Source organism: Hoplias malabaricus, chromosome 4 (genome assembly GCF_029633855.1).
Source record: "Hoplias malabaricus isolate fHopMal1 chromosome 4, fHopMal1.hap1, whole genome shotgun sequence".
Classification (NCBI taxonomy): Eukaryota; Metazoa; Chordata; class Actinopteri; order Characiformes; family Erythrinidae; genus Hoplias; species Hoplias malabaricus.
The window spans coordinates 64,260,282-64,285,452 of record NC_089803.1 but is presented as its reverse complement, the minus strand read 5'-3'; the positions used below and the strand labels follow the sequence as shown (position 1 = coordinate 64,285,452).

The 25,171-nt window shown below is 38.8% G+C and overlaps 2 protein-coding genes across 8 annotated transcripts in view; both read left to right on the top strand.

Annotated features, from left to right (window-relative positions):
- Positions 1-25,171, top strand: part of LOC136694620 (sialic acid-binding Ig-like lectin 10) — a 75,232-nt gene that overhangs the window by 13,348 nt on the left and 36,713 nt on the right. The window lies entirely within an intron of this gene.
- Positions 9,006-15,613, top strand: LOC136694045 (sialic acid-binding Ig-like lectin 5). Its single transcript, XM_066667391.1, has 4 exons — positions 9,006-9,330; positions 9,571-9,843; positions 11,144-11,455; positions 15,606-15,613. Exons 1-4 carry the CDS (start codon positions 9,048-9,050, stop codon positions 15,611-15,613), a joined length of 876 nt encoding a protein of 291 aa, XP_066523488.1. The 5' UTR covers positions 9,006-9,047.

The window sequence follows — 25,171 nt, the reverse complement described above, 5'->3', positions numbered from 1 at the left end:
CTGTTGTCAGAGTCCTTATCTTACTACAGGGTGAGTCAAAAGTGGCAGGACACCCTTTTATCTGAATACTGCAGCAAGTAATGGGTAATCAGAAATAACTCTGAGATACCTTTATTGGTTCAAAATCCGAAATGAACTGGAGTGAATGAAGAGCTCCTCTGCACATTTCCTGTGGCATGCTTTGGAAGGCAAATTCTGGGGGCCTTATTTTTACGAAAGACCAAAGTGCATTATGGGTATCCACTGTCCACCAGTAGTGTATATTGATTGTACACTACTTTTGCTGTGCATTGTGGGACTGCTTGAGTGCACAGAAAAATGTCCACAGTTTTCAGACACTACTCCAAAATGGCAGAACACCAAAATAGTGCACTATAAAGTGAATAGGGCACAGTATTTGACACAGCACAAGAAAGTGAATTCATTTCCACTGCCATTGCTTAGTAATAAAGAAACTCAGAATGCATCCTGGTCCTCATTCAGATCATATAGTGAGCTATAATGTTTACAATAAACATCTTATTTTGTGTGAGATTGTGTGAGATTTGAATGCCCGCAAACTCACACTCAAATTACACTAGGATTCAGATTCTCACAGAAAAACGGTCTCACACTCAAATGTGCCCTAAAACAAAAATATGGAGCCATTTTGGACAAAGCCAAAAACAATTGAGAAATCTTCAACAACCACCGAACAAATGTAGAACAGCATAGCAACCAGCTAGTAACACCCTTCAAGCCACTTTAACACCGTAGCAACAGGAGATAGCAACAAACCTGGAAACCTAGCAACATCCCAGCTATTACTGTTTTAGCCAAACAACAGTCAACCGAGCACATGGCTAAACTCTAGTAACTGGATCATTCTCTGTTTGTCCATTTATGATCTGTGTAGGTCATCTGCAGATTACCTGTGTTCTGATTGGTGCAGTTGCTGGAGCAGCTGCAGTAATCCTGGGTGAAATATATTTATGCAGAAGGTGAGGCCTTATTAACATAATTTATACACTTTAAGAAATTCTGTCAGTTCAGTGCACATTGATACTTTTATGTGGCTCTTTCACAAGTAGTTTTTAAGACTTTTAAGAGTAGCTCATCTTAAGTCCTATATCTAGTTGGTTGCAGATATTTAGACAATATTGGCCAAAATTATGGATATTTCTGTGAAAATAATTGAACACATCCTCTGCAAAAAGAGGCTTGAATGGGACATTTTGGTACTAAATTTAGTTTGTGATTTCAATTTTATGCAAATAATATTTTAAATATGAACAGATGGCAGCACAGTTGCACAACAATTAGTTACGCAGCTGCAGGGCCCTGGGGTCCTGGGTTTAATCCTTGCTTCAGATCACTATCTGTTAGCCCTTTTCCACCAAGGAGGAACCAGTTTGGTTCCTATTGAAGAACCTAATTTAGAAACGTTGGCATTCAGTAAAACGTGTGTGTTTTCTGTGGTTAGTGCAACTGAAACGTGAAGTTCGTGACTGGAATCAAAAAACACTTTTTATAAATTTCAATAGATGTTTCCTCAGAAAAGATGTTTGCTCTGCAGTCTGTCTGTGTGCTGGACACTGCTCTAATGTGTCTATGAGGCCTCTGTGTCTGTAAATTTGTAACAAAACAAACTGTCTCCAGTATGGTAGTCTTTCTCTCTCTCACTCTGCTCATGGGAGAGAAGAGGCATCTGTCGTTATTTTAGACAATGGAGAGAACTCCAAACATTCAAAAGCACAAACCGAGATGAGGATGTTGCTCTATTCCTGCTCCATAGGAGTGTATGTGGTAATTCAAACAGTGAATAAATATTTACAGTTAAACTTAAGCATTCAAATAACAATCATATTTCTTCTAAAATATACCATTCCACCTTAAAAAAGAGACTCTTTTCTTATTATACCTCTGCCTCTGGAGCTGGAGCTGAATTCATCCACAGCGACGCTGGACTGAGCACCTCCACAGCGCCCCCTGCTGCTGATGTACACATAGATCCCATTTAAACTGGTGAAAATGTGGGAGAGCAGCAAGGTTCAGAGGATCTTGAACTGAATCATTTAGTGTTATTTGTGAACTGACTTATTTTGGTGGTAAAGGGCTATGTGAGGAGTTCTGTGTGTTCTCACTGTGTCTGTGTGGGGTTCCTCTGGCTGTTCCGGGTTCTTCCTACAGTTCATAAACACATGGGTACAACCTTAGCATAAGACTTCACTTATAAAGGTTTATAATTGGTTTACAATCTCCTTATTAGTAGTTATTAATTATGTTGTAATACATTAATAGTATTTAACAATCATTTAACAATCATCTACAGACAATTAACAGTTCTCTGTGTAAATGTGAGCAGATGTGTTTTCTCTGCAGATGATTGTCTCTTATTTTCACATAAAATCATGAAGAATGTGGACAATTTTAAGTATATGATTAAATCTGAAACAATTATTTTACAGTCAACTGTTTATATTCTTCTTTCTTTAACGTTCATTAACTATTAATTCTGCATGTGTGGGGGAGATATATTTAAATCTAATTATTAAATATCCATTTTTTTCAGGAAACACCACAAACCTTCACTAGAAAAAACTGAAGGATGGGTTTTAACTGAAGGGGTTTGTAAACACACACACACACACACACATATTTAAACATATTATGGAGTACATAGAGGTGGATAAACTGTAACTAAGTAGATTCTTTTACTCACTAATGTACAATTAAAGTATATGAAAATCTGTAAAGTATAGATCTGTCAGTGTTTTTATTGAATACATGATCTATATTTATAACTGAGTAAATATTTAATATTGTTTGATTCCTCAGGAGGAAGAAGGAGAAGATGGAGACTGTCTTTACTCCACTAAAACCATAGTAGTGTATGGTAGGGCTTTATAATCAGTGCTTATTTAGTAGAAGAATGATGTCACGTGGAAAAAAGTACAATGTTTGTAGCCACTGGAGACAATTGTAAAAATGGCTGATGCTATGTGAGAAAAATGTAGGGAGACGACTCCTTGCGTGGTACAGTGTGAGTTATAAAATCTTGGCTTATTTCCCCAAATACAGTGCTATACACTATGTCCAGTGTGGAGTCGTGAACACGACTGATACCCGACTGTCAGCAGTGCAGGAGCCAGTATTGTGAGACCTGTATACTGCAGTATGTAGTGAGATATGAGGGATTTACAGCCTGTGCCTGAAATTTAACGTTGCTCTCAGTGAGTTTAAACATTTCACAAAATGCAAACGATTCCTGGTTTAAATTCCAAGCCATGTGCAGTAAATGGTGTAAGATGACATCATAGACTCCAGCTAATACAAGCACAGAGTGTGACCAATGATATTGTGTGGTTAGTTTTGGGATGAAGACCACGTACCGTGAAGAACTGGGACTAGCAGCAGAACTCCCAGCAGGCATTGCGGCTCCCCCTTGGACTGTATGGAGACTGTTTGGGATCTTTTAGGGGTTAAGTGTGTGTGTGTGTGGAGATTAAAATATATGAAATAATTTGCTTAACTCTTTTTATTTATTTTTTTTTTATTATTAAAATAGATGTGTTACCTGTTGGTTTTTCATTTGACACAATTCTGAATAAGTTTCTTACTTTGTATTTGTTTCTTCATTGTTCAGATTTGATGTGGATTGAGTGTGTTTCATTTATACTTTTAAATGTATGTATCAGAGAGATATAAACATTTTATCTAGAATGTTCTTTTCGTGATTTAATCTATAAAACTTCCATTCTTTTGTTGGATATTTCTCATGTGTTTCATTGCTTTATTCATTCGTTGTCTGTAAGCGTTTATTCAGTTCACTTTGGCTTTGGGTCCAGATCCTACCTGGAATCACTGGGCACAAGGCAGCAATGTATTTCATTTCTATTGTTTAAAGTTGTCTGAAAGAAGAAAGACTTTGGGTTCTTTTTACTTGGAACTTATTTTATTGTGTGGTTTATAAAACCATTTTTTGGTGTTGTTTCTGTGTGTGTCTTCTTTAAAATAATGTATAAAATGTAAAAGTGCATTGAAGAGTGTGAGCCACAAATACAATTAATTCCAATGTTGAAGTCTGATCTATTTTAACTTTGCTATTGGAAGCAGACATTTGGAGAAATTGTGACATCAAAAGTAAAAACTAAACTTTTAGAATGGATCTGAATGAATGAAAATGACCAAATGTAGGACAAATGTACATTTCCACATCAGAAAGTGGTGCTGAATTCACTAAAACCCCCAAATCACTCACTCATTACTTTTAGTGTTTTCACTATATTTACATTCAAAAGTATGATTTGAAATCACATGATCACTGTAGCTTTTGGTTTAAATACAACTCCATACACACTTTCCAGTTAATATTTGTAGTGGACAAAGTGTTAAAAGGACACCTGCTGATCTATAAATTGGTTGGTTTCAGCCACTGGGAAGAGAGAGACATTGTACTGTATATTCCCCTAAAATTATGTTTCTATTTGTCTTTAATGTGGTTTGTTGTAACGGCAGAAGTCAGTTACTGGAAAATCATTGTCCCTTAACACAGTCTGCCACAAGAAATACAACCTCTAATACACAAAGAGAAAGCCATGCATCAATTATATGTGAACACACTGCAGAGTTAAGCTCATCTAAGAGGGTAAAACACAGTGGAAGATAATGGCCACCACAGACTGTTGAGCAGATGATGTCTTGTATCAAGCGAAAATGGGGAAATATTTCACCTGAAAAAGTGCAGCAACATTTGATACACACCTCCTGTGCAGTGTGCAGTAAATTAGAGTTGGACCTGTTTAGTTCTCATTTAAAAACAGCATTGAATAATACATTTGTGGAAAAGCAGCCAATGAAGAATGAATCATTAACATATTGCACTTGATGTGAGTGGCCACAAGGGGGCAGCATCCCCCCACTCCAACACAGGGGCGTTTAAGATGTTTGTGTAAATAACTGTATAAATCATTTTTCTGGAACATTCTCATAAAACAGTGCTACTCCCCGGTCTCCAGGTGATTATTATTGTTTCTTGTTTCTAATGAAGGTGTGGTATGTATCAGTCTTTGTGTTAGCAGATGTTTTCAGGTTGATTTATACAAAGCGGTGCGTTAGGACTCTTCAGAACAAACACAGGAACATTTGGGTCGGGTGACCAGATCTGAGATGGTGAAAAAGAGGACACGCCTCCGGGGTGGGGTGTGTGATTAGCTCTCGCCCCTCGCTGCCGTTGTATGCTTAGCTGTACCTTTGTGTGCTTTTTGGTCCTTTACACCTTTATTTGCTACACATGGGAATTTCTTTTTTAAATCATTCGAGAATTAAAATAATATACATTTACGTTTCGGCATAGCTGCTCGAGATGAGGGTAGGTACATGACTTTTGTCTGACGTAAACAAGGACGACTGACGTGCAGACAGATCAATTAAATGTTTACAGAGAAGTTTATCGACCAATAACGGTAGCTCTACAGTCAAACCGTCCAATCCAAAAATTTTAGGCTACTTCACCCCGCCCCCTTCTCACTCAAGCGAACCAAACGGAGTAGTGGAGGGCGGGACTAGTTCGTGAACGAAACGCTTCTCGAAAGTTCTATGGAAGCTCTAGAAAAACAAAATGCCGGATGTTTGTGAAATTCCGTCTGGACATTTTTTAAGTCTAAAATGAAGGACATATCCGGGTAAAACAGGACGTCTGGTCTCCCTACATTTGGGTCTGGTTCAAAGTTTCTGTAAAATGACTTAATTGTGCTCCAAAATATTAGGACTAATATGAGCTGAAGAAGCTGGTGCTTGTGGCAGGTTTGAGTAACCAATAGAAACACCCCGGAGAGCTTTCAATTAAAGAGATGTAATCTGTGTAGTATTTTGAACTGCAGTAAACTAGTGCTGACAACAAACTGAACAAGGACACACTTCCTTAAAGGAACACAGTATTATTACTTTACAATTACATCTTCATAATCATTGTGATGCTTCATTGTAATGAATAGAAACTGTGGTGTCTACCCTGGGCTCACCACTGTAGAAAATGCTCTATGTATCTTCTGGAGGAGGGTAGGAATATTTTGGCTTATGGGCGTGGAGTGGTGTTAAAATGTTGACTTTTCAGTGTAAGGTGGTCTTAATGTTTCGGCTCATTGCTGAACGATGGTGTTGAGTTTGTGGACATTGTTTTTGGTGGTGAATATAAGACAGTCGTAATGACTCGTGTGTGAAGTGTGGCTTAGCTCCTGGGAGTAGAGTGGTCTTAATGTTTTGGATCATGAGTATGAGCTGTTTGTAGAGTATTGGGTTCTTGGTGAATGTGAGAGGAAGCTTGTGTGTGTGTGTGTGTGTGTGTGTGTGTGAGTGTGGTTACAGCAGTTGTACAGTATCTGAACAGAGATTTCTCCTCCTCTCTGTGAGGTAAGAACCACACACACTCCTCGTCCTCCCTCTGCAGCTGATGGTCATTTCTGTTTGGGCGGTTTCTCTCAGCTCTGCTCCTGTGTTCTCTCTGCACTGGACGCTGTAGTGTTTCTCTGCTCTGAAAACTCAGACTGAATCAGCTGCTGATCACTGACGCTGCTTTAAATGCTGGAATATATCATTTTATTTTTGAAATGATTCATGTTTGTAATTCTCTGAGTGGGTTTCCATTTTCTCTGAGGTAAGAAGCACACTGTTCTTTTTCTCTTTACATTTCTGATGTTTGATTTTTCACATTCCACTAAAGGAACATCATCTGTGAAACTGTAAAATAACGAGGAGTGCAGTGAATAGTTACATTTCCTCAAAGACGAGAGCTTCAGTAAAACACTGAGGGGGTTTAACTTTCTTGAGTGTTTTATAGCAGTTTATCAGTGAGGAGAGGGGTCTGTGTTATTCTCCTTCACATTAGATCCTGATTTTTTACTTGTGTTTCATTTTCATTCTTTGTTCTTTTCTGTTCCTTCGCACTGAGTCTGTTCTTTCTTTCTTTTTTCCCTTTCTCTCTTTCTCTCTCTCTCTCTATCTCTCGCACTCTCTCTCTCTCTCTCTCTTTCTCTCTCCCTCTCTCTCTCTCTCTCTCTTTCTCTCTCTCTCTCTCTTTCTCTCTCTGTCTCTCTCTCTCTCTCTCTCTCTCTCTCTCTCTCTCTCTCTCTCTCGTAGAATGGTTCACAGCAGGATTAATGAGGTTCACAGATAACTTTAGTCCAGAGATGAGGACTATCCAATAGAAATGTCCCTCAGCTCTTTTCCTGTTGGACACATTTGATTTGAGGTTTCGTTTATTTGTCTAAATGTAATAACAGTTAATAAGTGTCCTCTCTCTGTCTCTGGGTCGGTAGGACAGCCCTCCCTCTCCCCATCACTGAGAATAAAGTCAGTTCAGAGTCTGTAACTGATGTAAAAGATCTGAGCAGTTAGTGTTCTCCTCCGAGAGTGAAATCCACTGCAGAGACGATGTTTCTTTACTGAACTAATTTACACATCTCTCTTCTTCAGGTGAATTTTCCTCTTCAGAAAGATGAAGTTAGACCAGAAACTTGTTTTCGTTTGTTGTTTGTTTGGAGGTATGTCCATTATGTATTTGTGAGTTTATACTCTGCTGTCGTAACTCAGTTATTGTTCTTTATCTCAGTCTCAGGACCCCACTCACTGCACCTGGCTCATGTTTCCATTTCAGGAGCTTTACAGCTGTATTTGGAGTTACTTCATGTTCTACACTTCTTCCAGATCAGAAATAGTTCTGCGAGGTTATAATAATGTATAACTAGCTTGTTATAAATGTGTTATTGACTGTACTAAGGGTATTAATAACGCATGGACAGAGGAATTTGTAGTTTCCTGGGAGTTCAGGGGTGGAGTTTAGAGAAGTGCAGTCTTTTCTGCAGTTATCTCTAAAACTGTTCTTCTGTTCTCATTACAGGATCAGATCTGGATTTAGAGTCTTTTTCCTAATCTGATAAACTATGTCTTTCCCAATTATTACAACATTTCATACAAAATGTGTCATTTTATTTCATTAGAACATCTATAGTGTGTGTTCAGGGAGCTCTGTTTTATTTATAGAAATGATGTTCTGAGTGTGAGTTTAGCCTTGTGTCATGTGTAGTGTAGTAGTGTGTGTGTGTGCAGTAAAGTTTAATGTGACACTTTCTTTGTGTTTTCAGTGGCTTTGTCCTTGGAGGGTTTCAGTGTCACTCTTCCACAGAGTGTAGAAGGTGTGAGTGGACACTGTGTTCTCATACCCTGCTCTTTTACAGTCAGCAGCGATTATGAATATAGAGTTAAGAAAAGTCCTAATGTTGTATGGTTTAAAGAAGTTGATGGGACAAATAAAGTAGTCTTTGATTCCAGTGGAACAGTCAATAAACTTCAAGGGGTGTTAATAGGAGATATCAGTAAGAAGAACTGCACCACCATCTTCAACAGCGTCAGTGAGAGAGACACTGGGACGTATTACTTCAAAATCGATGGAGGAGTGAAATTCACTTTTGCAGAGTCACCCCTTTCAATAAACGTCACAGGTTAGTGACAGTGTGACTGTATTCTTTTTCAAACTATAAACACTAGACTAGTGACAGTTAATATAATTTATATCTGTGGCACTTGTGAAATGTCACACTCTGAAGCCCTTTACGCTGCTACTGTTCTTGGAAATGCTTGGAAATGTTGATCACACGCGACTCTTAAATCTCTTGAGGGTAAAATGCTGGGTATTGTACTGGGTTTTGTGATAATTTTCTGGGTGTTGAACCAGGGCTCCTGTGATCATTTCCTGACTACTGCACTGAGTCTATTGTGGTAATGTCCTGGGTATGGTACTGGGTCTAGTGGGGGACAGCTCTGGGTATTTTGCTGGGTCTTGTGAGGGCAATTTGCTTGTTCAGCTTCATCAAGATTTCAAATCTTTCTTTCTTCCCCAGAAGTATTTTCTGTTTAATTACTTGGGTAGAAGTGTGTGAAGGAGCTTTAATCCATTCCTGGTTAATTATCAGTAAAATTCCCTAATAAAATATAATTGTTTATTTATTGTAAATCTCTTTTGTGTCTTAGCTTCACCCCCCAAACCCACACTGACTCTGTATGGAGAGCAGATGGAGGAGCAGAAGCAGAGGAAGAAAGTATTGGAGGGAAGTTCTGTGAGTTTATTCTGTTCAGCTTTTTCACTCTGTACCTCTCAGCCCCCAACTTTAACATGGAGCCCCCTGCAGAATAACAGCTCCCAGGAACAGAACCAAAACTCCAGCTTCGTCTCCTCTCACCTGAACTTCACAGTTACTCGTCTTCATCATAAACTCAGTATCACGTGCACTGCCACCTACCAGCTGAAAAATAAAGAAATGACAACAGAGAACTCTCTTACATTACGTGTTTTGTGTAAGTCTGGTTTATGAATGAATATAATTACTGTACAATGTGATTATGAGCTGAAAGTTGTGTGGTGTCCTAAATGTGATCAGTTTAGTGGGATTTTGTTGGTAGAGCTCTGGACTCAACCTGAGACTGGTGTGTACTGAATCAGGGACTGACAGACTTCAGATGAGACTCAATTGTTAATTGTAAGTTAATTACTTATTCCCACCTTTGCTTCATATAATTATTCTATTTTTCTTTCAGATGCCCCTTGGAAAACATCTATATCAGTGTCTCCCTCTGGTTCAGTGATGTGGGGCAGTTCTGTTTCTCTGAGCTGCAGCAGTGATGGGAACCCAGCAGTGAACTACACCTGGTTCAGAGAGAATGGGGAGCAGATAGAGACCGGACCCACATTCAGCATCACTGAGACTAATGATACACACAGTGGTTTATACTACTGTAGAGCTCAGAACAAACATGGATCTCAGAACTCATCTGTGCAGCTGGAGGTGCAGTGTGAGTACAACTTCATTAGTAAGTTTCATTAATTAGGAAATCAGAGGTGATATAGAATTACGTATTTACAGAAATTCTGTCCCACCACTGTGTAGCAAAACAAATGCAGGAGAAAAACTAATGTGTGAGTGCTGAGTGACATATGTATTCAACAAGATGATTAGGGACAGAGATTGGGACAAGGACAGAGGATAAGTATTAGGACCAGGATAAGGACAGAAACAGAGGGTTAGACTATGGGACCAGCACAGTTGATGCACACAGTGGTTTATACGACCCTAGAGCTCAGAATCAATGTGGATCATACGGCTCCTTGTTATTATTAAGGGGTCAGTTAGAGTACAACTCTGCAGTGCTCAACTATCTCTCTACAAATAACCCTGTGGTTAAATTAGACAGAGGAGAATAACTGACAACTTACAACAGTTTTTCATGATGAACAGTTTTTCAGTGAGAGCTAAATGGAGAGATCTAACATCATAAGAAACAGAAGAAATGCTTTAGTGGCTGCTTTCTTTTAAACAGTATGTAAATGTAAGTTGTCTTATTCTACCTCAAAAATACTTTTATTAAATGTAAAGATGGAATGTTAGCACACAGTCATGTGACCTCAGTGAGCCTCTAGTTTCCCAGATGTCTGTCACCTTTTTATTTTTAATTCTAAAAGGTTAATGAAGCAAATCAAGACAGTTTCAGAGGAACTTTAGATCATTAGGAAACTGTTGGAAAACTGAGACTTGCTCTTTGTGGCTGAATGTGCTGTAGTTCAGTCACATGCAGTGTTTTTAATAATAGACTTTGTTGGTCATGAAGCTTCCGACATTGGGCACAACCTGAAAAGTATTTTACCGGAAATACGAGTAAAATTAGGAATCCCCTGAAAGCTAGTTCTTCTCTGAACTAACTTTAGTGAGAGCTCTGTAAAACAGAACTATTTAGAACTCAACTTTTTTTTTTTTTTTGCCTGTGTATTTTTTGTTTTTCTTTGTTTAAGTGAAAAGGTTATGGGACATATGTTTGTACCAAAATGCAAATTTCTTATCAGTCATTGACAGGGCAATGTAAAAACTCATTTCATTAACACTTTCAGTAAACACCATAGATATTTATCATGAGAATAAGAGAGATTGTGTTTACATTCTTACAACAGTCACTCCTTTAAACTTTACTGGGAAATATTACTTTAGTGGATTTTAAAACTCCAGAACAAATTGGAATCAATCATCATTTGTCACCATTTCACAGTTCTAATGTTGAATGAATGTGACTAGTGTTTACTTTTTACCTGAAAACTCACCTCTCTCTCTCTCTCTCTCAGTTTCTCCCCAGTTCTTGACCTCGTCCCACTGTAACAGCAGTGATAATGACGCAGTGATGATGGTTTGCTTGTGTGAGGTTCGAGGGCGTCCTGTTCCTAAACTGGAGTGGCGTCTAAATGAACAACCTGTCTCTCAGTCAGGCAGTCTGTCCATTAAGGAGGAGTCTGTAGGTGTGTCTGGATTGAGGAGCATCCTCTCCATGCATCGATCACATCTGTCAATGTCCTCACCCCATCTGCAGTGTGTCAGCACCAATCAGCTCGGCTCCTCCACTCTGCTCTTTAACTTCGTGGGACGCTGCAGTAATTCAGGTCAGAAAACACTGCTTTACTTAAAGCAGCATTCAGTCATTTTCTCCAGTGATTAATCTTTGTCCTGAAACAGCTCTTTTACTGACACCCAGTGGCCTGGATGTGTCAGAGATTCTGTATTAAACCTATTGCTGATTATGTTCAGTGCTTGTTTGCAGGATTTTATTTCATTATTTGTTAGCAGGCTCAGGCCATCAAAGCCATCACCAAAACAGCTTTCTTCCATCTTAAAAATACAAACCGGATTCCAAAAAAGTTGGGACACTAAACAAATTGTGAATAAAAACTGAATGCAATGATGTGGAGATGGCAAATGTCAATATTTTATTCATAACAGAACATAGATGACAGATCAAAAGTTTCATCTGAGTACATGTAACATTTCAAAGGAAAAATACGTTGATTCAAAATTTCACAGTGTCAACACATCCCAAAAAAGTTGGGACAAGTAGCAATAAGTGGTTGGAAAAAGGAAACTGAGCATATAACGAAAAGCTGGAAGACCAATTAACACTAATTAGGTCAATTGACAACATGATTGGGTATAAAAAGAGCTTCTCAGAGTGTCAGTGTCTCTCTGAAGCCAAGATGGTAAGAGGATCACCAATTCCACAATTGTTGCGCAGAAAGATAGTGCAGCAATAACAGAATGGTGTTACCCAGCGTAAAATAGCAAAGACTTTTAAGTTATCATCATCAACCGTGCATTACATCATCAAAAGATTCAGAGAATCTGGAACAATTGCTGTGCGTAAGGGTCAAGGCCATAAAACTCTACTGGATGCTCGTGATCTCCGGGCCCTTAAACGTCACTGCACCTCAAACAGGAATGCCACTGTCAAGGAAATGACAGAATGGGCTCAGGAATACTTCCAGAAAGCATTGTCAGTGAACACAATCCACCGTGCCTTCCGCCGTTGCCAGCTGAAACTCTACAGTGCAAAGAGGAAGCCATTTCTAAGCAAGCTCCACAAGCTCAGACGTTTGCACTGGGCCAGTGGTCTTTTAAAATGGAGTGTGGCAAAAAGGAAGACTGTTCTGTGGTCAGATGAGTCACGATTTGAAGTTCTTTATTGAACACTGGGACGCCATGTCATCCGGACCAGAGAGGATAAGGATAACCCAAGTTGTTATCAACGCTCCGTTCAAAAGCCTGCATCACTGATGGTATGGGGTTGCATGAGTGCTTGTGGCATGGGCAGCTTGCATGTCTGGAAAGGCACAATTAATGCAGAGAACTATGTTCAGGTTCTAGAATAACATATGCTCCCATCTAGACGTCATCTCTTTCAGGGAAGATCCTGCATTTTTCAACAAGATAATGCCAGACCACATTCTGCAGCAATCACAACATCATGGCTACGTAGAAGAAGGATCCGGGGACTGAAATGGTCAGCCTGCAGTCCAGATCTTTCACCTATAGAGAACATTTGACGTCTGTTGAGTGTTGTAAGAAGAAGGGGGGATGCCACACAGTGGTAAAAAATGGCCTTGTCCCAACTTTTTGGGGATTTGTTGACGCCATGAAATTTTGAAACAACATATTTTTCCCTGCCCCCTCCAGGGTGTATTCCTGCCTTGCGCCCAATGATTCCAGGTAGGCTCTGGACCCACCGCGACCCTGAATTGGATAAACGGCTACAGATAATGAATGAATGAATGAATGAATATTTTTCCCTTAAAATGATGCGCTCTCTCAGTTTAAACTTTGATCTGTGATTTGTGTTCTATTCTGAATAAAATGTTAGATGCTGGCACCTCCACATCATTGCATTCAGTTTTTATTCACAATTTGTTTAGTGTCCCAACTTTTTTGGAATCCGGTTTGCATAATCAGAATTAATGGTTTAGAGTCACAACAACATCTAGAGATACTCAGTCATGTTTTTATCTTCAGTAGAGTGGAAATATTGAAAAACACCATCTCTAACATGAGCTGCAGTGTTTTAAATCCACAACAAATGTGGAGGTAACGTTGAGCATTACTTAATCACTGAGTATTTGCTTTTGTTATTGTTCTTTGTGACTGAACACAGCTCTGTGCCCCATTTCAGACAGATCAGTAGAGAATTCCTTGTTGCACCATCCATCGCTGGGTTCTTTCGTCATCTCCAAAATCCAAGGGTTGTTTGAACCTCTTCAAAACATCATGGTGTAATTTTAAGAGCTGCCATGGGGAGACAGATATAAACAAATGTGATCTCTGCTGTAGCTTGGTGTTTTCACAAATCTGTAGTTAGTACTGGATGTCTGCATTCCATCGGGTTTATTTCTGCTTGAAGTAGGTGAAGTAGCATAACCATTGTGCTGCAAATAACTGCATCAAACTGCCAGAAGGTCTTAGATGTGCCCCAAATGTAGAGACTTTTAAATCTAGGTTAAAAACATCCCCTTTTCATGTGTCTATGATTGAGCTCTAAAGGTTGTACTCTACTCTCAGTACACATTGAACTCTATTTTATTTTATTTTAAGTCTTTTCCTTTAATTTTTTGTCTTAATGTTTGTTTGATTCCAATTCTTGATTCTTATATTATCTAAAACTTCTCCTAGGATTTATCGACTGTTTGGAGGTTTTAAACGTTAGTTGCATGAATATTCCAAGTATTGATTAAGATCTTAGAGGTTGGTTTTGCTTCAAAGTACGATATTATTCAGTCACTGCTGCTACTCTTTGGGTGAAAGCAGTGCTCTTCCTCATTCACAAATTTGTTGTAAATCTCTGTGTTAAAGCTTTACTGAGGTGCCACACCTCTGATTGTTCTAAAGCTTTTGTTTTTATTTTATTTTATGTCTGAAGCCTTTTTTAATTATGTTTCTTTACATAAGTTATAATCATATGTTTATGTTTTCAATGGTCAAACACTTTGAATGATTGCAGTGTATGAAAGATGCTATATATAAATGTAAACAAATCATATGAATAGAGTTGAATACCAATTTACAGGTTTGTTCATTTAGTATAATAGTGGAGTACATAATATCATAATACCCCCATTTATCTCTTTCACACAGAGCTGTTTTAACAGGGCACTATACATGATATTTACACTTGTTTTTAAAAGATATTCTACTTTCTTTTTTCTTGACACTTAACTGATGCACTCTTTCAAAATTTTCTCACTTCAACAACCATAAAAAGGAAGTGAAATGACTGTTAAACAAGAAACTGTTAAAATGTTTTCGTTTGTTTTAATTCTGTTGCCAAAGAGTCCTTATCTTACTGCAGGGTGAGTAGTAAGAACTGGAATGAACTGGAGTGAATGAAGAGCTCCTCTGCTTATTTCCTGTGGCATGCTTTGGAACGCAAAATCTGGGGGCCTTATTTTTACGAAAGACCAAAGTGCATTATGGGTATCCACTGTCCACCAGTAGTGTATATTGATTGTACACTACATTTGCTGTGCATTGTGGGACCGCTTGAGTGCACAGAAAAATGTCCACTGTTTTCAGACACTAGTTCAAAATGGCAGAACACCAAAATAGTGCAACAAATGTAGAACAGCATAGCAACCAGCTAGTAACACCCTTCAAGCCACTTTAACACCATAGCAACAGGAGATAGCAACAAACCTGGAAACCTAGCAACATCCCAGCTATACTGTTTTAGCCAAACAATAGTCAACCGAGCACACGGCTAAACTCTAGTAACTGGATCATTCTCTGTTTGTCCATTTATGATCTGTGTAGGTCATCTGCAGATTACCTGTGTTCTGATTGGTGCAGTTGCTGGAGCGGCTGCAGTAATCCTGGGTGAAATATATTTATGCAGAAGGTGAGGCTTTATTAACATAATTTATACACTTTAAGAAATTCTGTCTGTTCAGTGCACATTGATACTTTTATGTGGCTCTCTCACAAATAGGGCCCTAAGCCCAGTGTAGTGCTTGATGTGGGTCCTTAATTAACCAGCTTCTACACCAAAGTACTGCTCTTGATTTATATCCACACAGTTCTGAACAAAAACACATGGATTAAGATCTAATTAAGGACAAAAATCTGATTGGAGTCACTTCAGCCTGTTAATGCACATATAGCCCAAGTGCTCCTTTAAAATTCTCATGTATTTTATGCTTAACACATCTGTATCACAGCTGGTCTGAACCTGAAGCTCACTGAATTTATTTTTTAATCTTTTTATTATGTTTCCAGACTTTTAAGAGTATCTCATCCTCAGTCCTATATCTAGTTGGTTGCAGATATTTAGACAATATTGGCCAAAATTATGGACATTTCTGTGAAAATAAGTGAACACATTCTCTGCAAAAAGAGCCTTGAATGGGAAATTTTGATGTTAATTTTAGTTTGTGATTTCAATTTTATGCAAATAATATTTTAAATATGAACAGATGGCAGCACAGTGGCACAACAATTAGTTACGCAGCTGCAGGGCCCTGGGTTTGATCATATTTCTTCTAAAATTTACCGTTCCACTTTAAAAGAGGGAGACATCCTGAACATAAACAAGCCAGAGAGTATTGTGCTTCCCCATAATTGTAGACATCCCCTTTAAGGAGCGATGGATAATTTTGTTCTCACTGTTCATAGCTCGGCAGAACGGCCCAAAAACTCAGTATCATTTACACCTGTGTATCAGAACCTGCTGTAAACAGCGGATAAAACACGACTCTTTTCTTATTATATCTCTGCCTCTGGAGCTGGAGCTGAATTCAGCCACAGCGACGCTGGACTGAGCATCTCCACAGCGCCCCCTGCTGCTGATGTACACATAGATCCCATTTAAACTGGTGAAAATGTGGGAGAGCAGCAAGGTTCAGAGGATCTTGAACTGAATCATTTAGTGTTATTTGTGAACTGACTTATTTTGGTGGTAAAGGGCTATGTGAGGAGTTCTGTGTGTTCTCACTGTGTCTGTGTGGGGTTCCTCTGGCTGCTCCGGGTTCTTCCTACAGTTCATAAACACACGGGTACCACCTTAGCATGAGACTTCACTTATAAAGATTTATAATTGGTTTACAATCTCCTTATTAGTAGTTATTAATTATGTTGTAATACATAAATAGTAATTAACAATTATTTAACAATCATTTACAGACAGTTAACAGTTCTCTGTGTAAATGTGAGCAGATGTGTTTTCTCTGCAGATGCTTGTCTCTTATTTTCACATAAAATCAGGAAGAATGTGGACAATTTTAAGTATATGATTAAATCTGAAACAATTATTTTACAATCAACTGTTTATATTCTTCTGTCTTTAACATTCATTAACTATTAATTCTGCATGTGTGGGGGAGATATATTTAAATCTAATCATTAAATATCCTTTTTTTTTTTTTAGAAAACACCACAAATCTTCACTAGAAAAAACTGAAGGATGGGTTTTAACTGAAGGGGTTTGTAAACACACACACACACACACACACACACACACACACACATTTAAACATATTATGGAGTACATAGAGGTGGATAAACTGTAACTAAGTAGATTCTTTTACTCACTAATGTACAATTAAAGTATATGAAAATCTGTAAAGTACAGATCTGTCAGTGTTTTTATTGAATACATGATCTATATTTATAACTGAGTAAATATTTAATATTGTTTGATTCCTCAGGAGGAAGAAGGAGAAGATGGAGACTGTCTTTACTCCACTAAAACCATAGTAGTGTATGGTAGGGCTTTATAATCAGTGCTTATTTAGTAGAAGAATGATGTCACGTGGAAAAAAGTACAATGTTTGTTGCCACTGGAGACAAATGTAAAAATGGCTGATGCTGTGTGAGAAAAATGTAGGGAGACGACTCCTTGCGTGGTACAGTGTGAGTTATAAAATCTTGGCTTATTTCCCCAAATACAGTGCTATACACTATGTCCAGTGTGGAGTCGTGAACACGACTGATACCCGACTGTCAGCAGTGCAGGAGCCAGTATTGTGAGACCTGTATACTGCAGTATGTAGTGAGATATGAGGGATTTACAGAACTGTGCCTGAAATTTAACGTTGCTCTCAGTGAGTTTAAACATTTCACAAAATGTGTACGATTCCTGGTTTAAATTCCAAGCCACGTGCAGTAAATGGTGTAAGATGACATCATAGACTCCAGCTAATACAAGCACAGAGTGTGACCAATGATATTGTGTGGTTAGTTTTGGGATGAAGACCACGTACCGTGAAGAACTGGGACTAGCAGCAGAACTCCCAGCAGGCATTGCGGCTCCCCCTTGGACTGTATGGGGACTGTTAGGGATCTTTTAGGAATTAAATGTTGCTGTGTGTGTGTGTGTGTGTGTGTGTGTGGAGATTAAAATATATCAAATAATTTGCTTAACTTTTTATTTTTTATAGGATTGAAAAATGATGTATTATTAAAATAGATGTGTTACCTGTTGGTTTTTCATTTGACACAATTCTGAATACGTTTCTTACTTTGTATTTGTTTCTTCATTGTTCAGATTTGATGTGGATTGAGTGTGTTTCATTTATACTTTTAAATGTATGTATCAGAGAGATATAAACATTTTATCTAGAATGTTCTTTTCGTGATTTAATCTATAAAACTTCTATTCTTTTGTTGGATATTTCTCATGTGTTTCATTACTTTATTCATTCGTTGTCTGTAAGCGTTTATTCAGTTCACTGTGGCTTTGGGTCCAGATCCTACCTGGAATCACTGGGCACAAGGCAGCAATGTATTTCATTTCTATTGTTTAAAGTTGTCTGAAAGAAGAAAGACTTTGGGTTCTTTTTACTTGGAACTTATTTTATTGTGTGGTTTATAAAACCATTTTTTGGTGTTGTTTCTGTGTGTGTCTTCTTTAAAATAATGTATAAAATGTAAAAGTGCATTGAAGAGTGTGAGCCACAAATACAATTAATTCCAATGTTGAAGTCTGATTTATTTTAACTTTGCTATTGGAAGCAGACATTTGGAGAAATTGTGACATCAAAAGTAAAAACTAAACTTTTAGAATGGATCTGAATGAATGAAAATGACCAAATGTAGAACAAATGTACATTTCCACATCAGAAAGTGGTGCTGAATTCACTAAAACCCCCAAATCACTCACTCATTACTTTTAGTATTTTCACTATATTTACATTCAAAAGTATGATTTGAAATCACATGATCACTGTAGCTTTTGGTTTAAATACAACTCCATACACACTTTCCAGTTAATATTTGTAGTGGACAAAGTGTTAAAAAGACACCTGCTGATCTATAAATTGGTTGGTTTCAGCCACTGGGAAGAGAGAGACATTGTACTGTATATTCCCCTACAATTATGTTTCTATTTGTCTTTAATGTGGTTTGTTGTTACGGCAGAAGTCAGTTACTGGAAAATCATTGTCACTCAACACAGTCTGCCACAAGAAATACAACCTCTAATACACAAAGAGAAAGCCATGCATCAATTATATGTGAACACACTGCAGAGTTAAGCTCATCTAAGAGGGTAAAACACAGTGGAAGATAATGGCCACCACAGACTGTTGAGCAGCTGATGTCTTGTATCAAGCGAAAAAATGGGGAAATATTTCACCTGAAAAAGTGCAGCAACATTTGATACACACCTCCTGTGCAGTGTGCAGTAAATTAGAGTTGGACCTGTTTAGTTCTCATTTAAAAACAGCATTGAATAATACATTTGTGGAAACGCAGCCAATGAAGAATGAATAATTGACAGATTGCGCTTGATGTGAGTGGCCACAAGGGGGCAGCATCCCCCCACTCCAACACAGGGGCGTTTAAGATGTTTGTGTAAATAACTTTGTGTAAATCATTTTTCTGGAACATTCTCATAAAACAGTGCTACTCCCCGGTCTCCAGGTGATTATTATTGTTTCTTGTTTCTAATGAAGGTGTGCTATGTATCAGTCTTTGTGTGTTGTAGAAAACAATTTTATTACTTTGTGTTTGTTGACAAATATCCTTAAATGATGATTAGTTAAATTAGCATACTCATGGTGTGAAATCCTGTACCCTATATGCATGTATATGAATGACTAACCAGCATTTACATTATTAATTACTTACACATGTAGTTAAACATTTTTGCTTGATTCTGCACTACTAACTCATATGATAATTACTCCTAAAGACATATTATAAGCTAACTTCACTATATGGCATGATAACTTGATATTAACACACAGTTTTAATTCTTAACGTCTAACCTTGAACAGATGTGCACTCCAGGATTGTAACACACTGACATCATAGTGTTGGGCACGGAGGCGCTGATCTTTAGCTTCTTCTTGTGGCCTTGAAGTGTATTTCTAACTCCCTAAATTTTAGTCTCTAGGGAAAAAGTGCTGAGAAGAGAGGCCCATTGTAAGCCTGACCAGATAATGAATGTCTTCAGGGTCACAACAGGCACCTGAATATTGCACGTGAAGAGCTGAGTACTAACACGTGAAATTATGCATATTAATATACGCTAATCAGCCAGAAACGCCTCACCACCAGGCTATACGTCATCATGGGTATAACTTTTTGAGTCAGATGATGGGAGGTCAGAATTTTCACTTGGGAGGGGTATTAGACTGTTCTCAATGTGTGAATTCTCCTGGATCCAGTATTTTGGTAAATAAATACTTTGATTTGCTTTGAACTTCACTCGACTGGTGTCTGCGACTCTCTCGTAACGGACACGCCTCCCCCGAAGAGGGAGAGTGTATTTTGGACCTTTTTGTTATTTTCTCATGGGTTGGTAAATTTTAAATACTTTGAGAACGGTCCAAAGAAACATTTTTATCTTCAAATTGGTGACCCCGATGTGCGGGAGGTCCAGACTGGACACCTTGGGACTCCTTTCCACTAGCGGCCGCAACATACTAAGGTGGGTGTGCAGACCCTGTTTATTCAAATTCTGTATATTGGACATTTTAAATTGGAGTGGTGTGGAGCCCCGAAGGTGGTCCGGAGTGGGGTATTGAGCAAATCAATTTATTTTGAATATGTTTTTATAATTTTTTATTGGTTTATACATTTGGGGTTGCTTGGTTATGGAATAGATGGATGTTGTGCCCATCATGGTATTTTAAATTGAATTTGTAATGGTATAGATGGACGTTGTACCCATCTGAGACAGAGTGGTGGCGTCCTCAGCTCGGAACCTGACGAGGTTTCGTGTTAATTGCCTGGTCTAAGGGTAGGCCGTGAGAGTTCGTCTCCTCAGAAGTATATTAATATTAGCGGATGTTGTACCCGCGAGCGGAAGTTGTCCCCGCGTATTAATTAATTAAAAAAAAGCAGCGGAAGTTGTCCCCGCGTATTAATTAATTAAAAAAAAAAAAAAAGCAGCGGAAGTTGTCCCCGCGTATTAATTAATTAAAAAAAAAAAAAAGCAGCGGAAGTTGTCCCCGCGTATTAATTAATTAAAAAAAGCAGCGGAAGTTGTCCCCGCGAAATGATTAAAATAAAAAGAGCGGAAGTTGTTCCCGCCACAATTTGTTGTATATTTTAATGAAATTTGATTGTGTATTCATGTTTTATGTCTGTTTGGAATTGCCTGTTATTCTTACAGGCTGTTATGTGACTGTCGTGTATGTTTTTGCTCGCTAGAGGGCGATAGAGGAGTGTCTTGCTGTGTATGTGTATGTGTGTGTGTCAGCTGAAACATTTTTTTTTTGGGAGAAAATGGAGAAAGTGGGGGACTGATCAATCCCCTTTTCTTCTGCGGTTGCTTTTGAGTGTGGGTGTGTGGAGATATCTCCATGGGCTGTAAAGAGCCATAAATTTTAGGTGAGTGTGTTTAGAGAAAAAGGGGGGAAAGGACATCTCTGTTTTTAGAGTGTCAGTGAGAGAGTGTGTTTAAAGTGAACGGAAAGTGTCAGAAAGAGAGATTTAGAAAAAATAGGGATAGAAATTTGTAATGGTAACGATTATGAGCTTCGTTCAAGGACAGTTATTTAAAGAATATGAACCTCAATAAAATGAGGGGTTTGTTTATTTATGACAATGAGCCTGAACGGAAGACGTTTTTAAAGTAAAATATATAAAGTTAATTAAATGAGCTTTCTTGGAGACTATAAATTAAGAAAATATAGACAATGAGCTCCAGAAAGACGTTTTTAGAGGTTGAGAATAGGAGAAAGGAGAGCAAGGTGTAAAGCTGAGGTATTAATAGGGTACATTGGGGAAACTGTAAGGTTTAAATATGGGAATTAAAGGGAAAATTGTTACTTGAACACTTGCTCTAATTTTGAATCTGGTTTCTTTGTTATTGGGGTTAATTTAGACTGGTAGTGGATAAAAATATATTTGGTATTTTGTTTACTGCTTATTGACCTAAGAATTTTTTTTCCGGTTCAGTTTGCATTTTTTTTTTGACTGTGGTAGTTGGTGTTAAAAATTTATTTTCTGCCTCGGTTTGAACTTTTTGTTCATCATAAGATATTTTGTCACTTGCTTGCTATTTCTGTAGTTCTCAAAATTTTGTTTTCACTTTTTATAATATATCTTGTAATTTGACTGCTTATTGATGGTGTGCTGATGATGTTTGTTTTGTTCGGTTGGAAATTGATACTCTACATAATAGGCACGATGGTGGCTTGTTGACTGATAAGTGTGTTCGGTTTTCTAAAATATAGTCTTTGGTTTTTTCTGTTTATTACAAATTCTATTTCATATATTGGTGTGTTATTTGCGTCTGACTAAAGAGCTTTTTCGGTTCGTGGGTTGGTTTGATACTTAATGTACATTAGGCTTGGCTTGCTTCTAAATTAAATACTGTTTGAAGACACGCACTACGTTTCTTATCAGCCTGTGAAATTTTTCACAGGGCTGAGGTGGTCCTGCTTTTCTTGGCTGAGCTTGAAAACTTGACTTTAAAACTTTTCTTTTCTTTTTTATATAAACTGAGCCGGAAAGCGCTAACAACACAGATTGTTACATTGAAAACACCAGGTCCGTATACAAAACATAAGGGGGAGGGGGCTACTGCCCCGCCTCCGCCATACAACATAGGCCACGTCCCACCAGCTGACATCATCCTGCCTGTCTTCAGTGTAGACTCGGGCACAGTGAATTTACAGAGTCACACACACAAACGCAGACACAGAAGGGAGGGGCTGGGCTCTGTGAGCAGGCAACACACAGAGACACACACACAAACGCACACACAGAAGATCCATTTAAATTCCGGAGGCCACGAGAGTCAATTTTAATTGCACACAAATATTAACACCGACTTTTCTGACATTATAGATACCACGGGAAGTTATATAGAACAGGATAAACCGCGCCTTCACCATAAACAAACACTGACAACACCATTTAAGAACCAGATGCCACGAAAAACTAAACAAAACATTAGGATTAAAGCAGATTTAGAGGGCCATGTCACAACTGATGATGACTCTGACCATGATGACGGACGCACAGCAGATGATGAGGACAGTGCAAACGGACGATGTGGTGGTAGACGGATTTCTGATTTGAACAAAACATTGCGTATCATGGAAAACCTCATATTAGAAGAAAAGAGACAATTGGAATTAAAACAACAGACTTTAGAACGCACATGCACACCTCTGACAAAACAGACATTTTGAGACGAAGCACTAGACACCGACACCCGCCTGAGAGGTTTGGGACTGACACTAACGTCGGCACTATGTTTCCATTAGTGGCCACTAGTACAGGAACATATAAATATGTACCATTTAAAATTAGATAATAAAGACAAGGAGACAGTTAAGTTACAAAGGGACCTACTAACTGTTCAACTAGCAGAAGCCAGGAAATCTATTAATGATAATAAAAAGCAAACAAAGTCTGATACCATGATGCCTATGACTGCAGTACCACAACCAAACATTCAACCACCACAAACATACATGAACACAAACATATATGCCAACCCAAACAGGGCCACCACAAAACCCACCGTATAATTATGGACTAATTTCATATTTCCCATATCAGCCCTACTCATGGGGCAGGGGGCGGGGTAATGGTAGGTGGAGGGGCAGGGTCCACCACCAGACCGGGGCGTGCCTAAGATGTGGAGCCATGGGCCACTGGGCAGGACAATGGAAGTCACCACTCTTTACTGACACCAGCTATCCACACCAGGCACTACACCCACAGGCGGCACCAAAACCGGAACTATCACATCTTCCTGCTGGCCAATACAGCATGGAGCCGTGGGGTGGACATTGTGGTCCACAGGACCAGATGATGTAGGATACACTAATCAGACACCCGTATCTTTTTGTATGAATATTACACAACCAATTTGGATTCCCCAATATAAACAAAAAACCTGAGACTGTGTAAGACATGTTAGCATTTTTAGGACTGACTGGTTACAGCAGACAATAGATTCTTGACTTTGTCGAACGAACACAACCTTTTAGGGACATGGTTAAATCTCTAGGGATGAGAAATTTGTCTGGTAAACTGAATTGGACGGTGGAGTCTGAACAGGCGTTTATAGATGTTAAACAAACCTTATCAGTTGCAGTTGACTTAGCCAGACCTGATTATTCACTACGTTTTTACATGGATGTTTCTGAAACAGACACTGTGATTAATGGTGTACTGTTTCAGAAAAAGGGGGAACGCAGAACTGCTAGCAGTAATTTCAGCATTAGAAGTGGCACATATAGGAAAACAACAAAACACTGGAAAATCTAAAACAATGGTGGCACCAATACATGTCAGCATTAGTGGTTGATTACATCACTAAATGTCAGATTTGTAACACTCAGAATGTAGCAAAAGCATTTAAACTAGCTCCAGGAAGGTTTCCATTGCCAGATTATCATGGACATGAGATTCAAATGGATTACACAGATATGATTGACCCCATTAGGAGATATAGATATCTCCTGGTCGTTGTAGATAGATTCTCGGGGTGGGTGGAGGCACTCCCCACTCTGAGGGAAGATGCAAAATCAGTCTGTAAGTTTCTGATTAATTGTTGGATTCCGAACCATGGGTTTCCTAGAAAAACATTTTTTCAGATAACGGGAGTCATTTCACGAGCAAAACACTGCAGTGGGTGGAGCAGTAATTGGGGCTGCGCCATAGCTATGGTTGTGTGTATCATCCTGCCTCACAAGGTCAGGTGGAGAGGATGAATCAAAATTTGAAATCCAAATTAGCAAAGATCAAACTGGCCACGGGCATGAATTGGCTTGATGCCCTTCCAATTGTTTTAATTAGTGTCCGTAGTTAAGTGAACAGAAATACAGGGTTCACTCCTTTTGAATTAGGGAGGGGCATACCTTTTCAAGGCCCCTCCAGCGCGCTTGCGTCCCCCCAGAAACTACCTCAAGCAGAGTACCGACAGCTATATGAAGAACTAAAAGCTGTTTGTAAAGATTTCTCTATACAGGTGCAGGAAAGGAGAGAAGGAGAAGAAACGGAGGAGAAGGATCCAGAAGTGACAGTCTCACCCTGGGTCCTCCTGAAGGTTATCAAGCGGAAGTGGTATGAACCTCGCTGGACAGGACCCTACTAGGTGACAGAGAGAACCAGTTGTGCAGTCCGGCTGAAGGGTAAAGGCTTATAGTGGTACCACCTCACACAGTGCAGAGCCGCACCGACACCTAACATCAAACATTCACTGAAGGAAAACAACACCTCAGAAGAGGCTGATCAAGCAGCCTCAACCAACATAGGGGCAGAATAATCCCCTGAGGCAGGGGCACGACAAGGAAAGTCTATCCTTGCCCCCAGCGCAGATCCCTACCAACGGATGAAGAATACACTTTAACATATACACATATAGGGCTCATTGT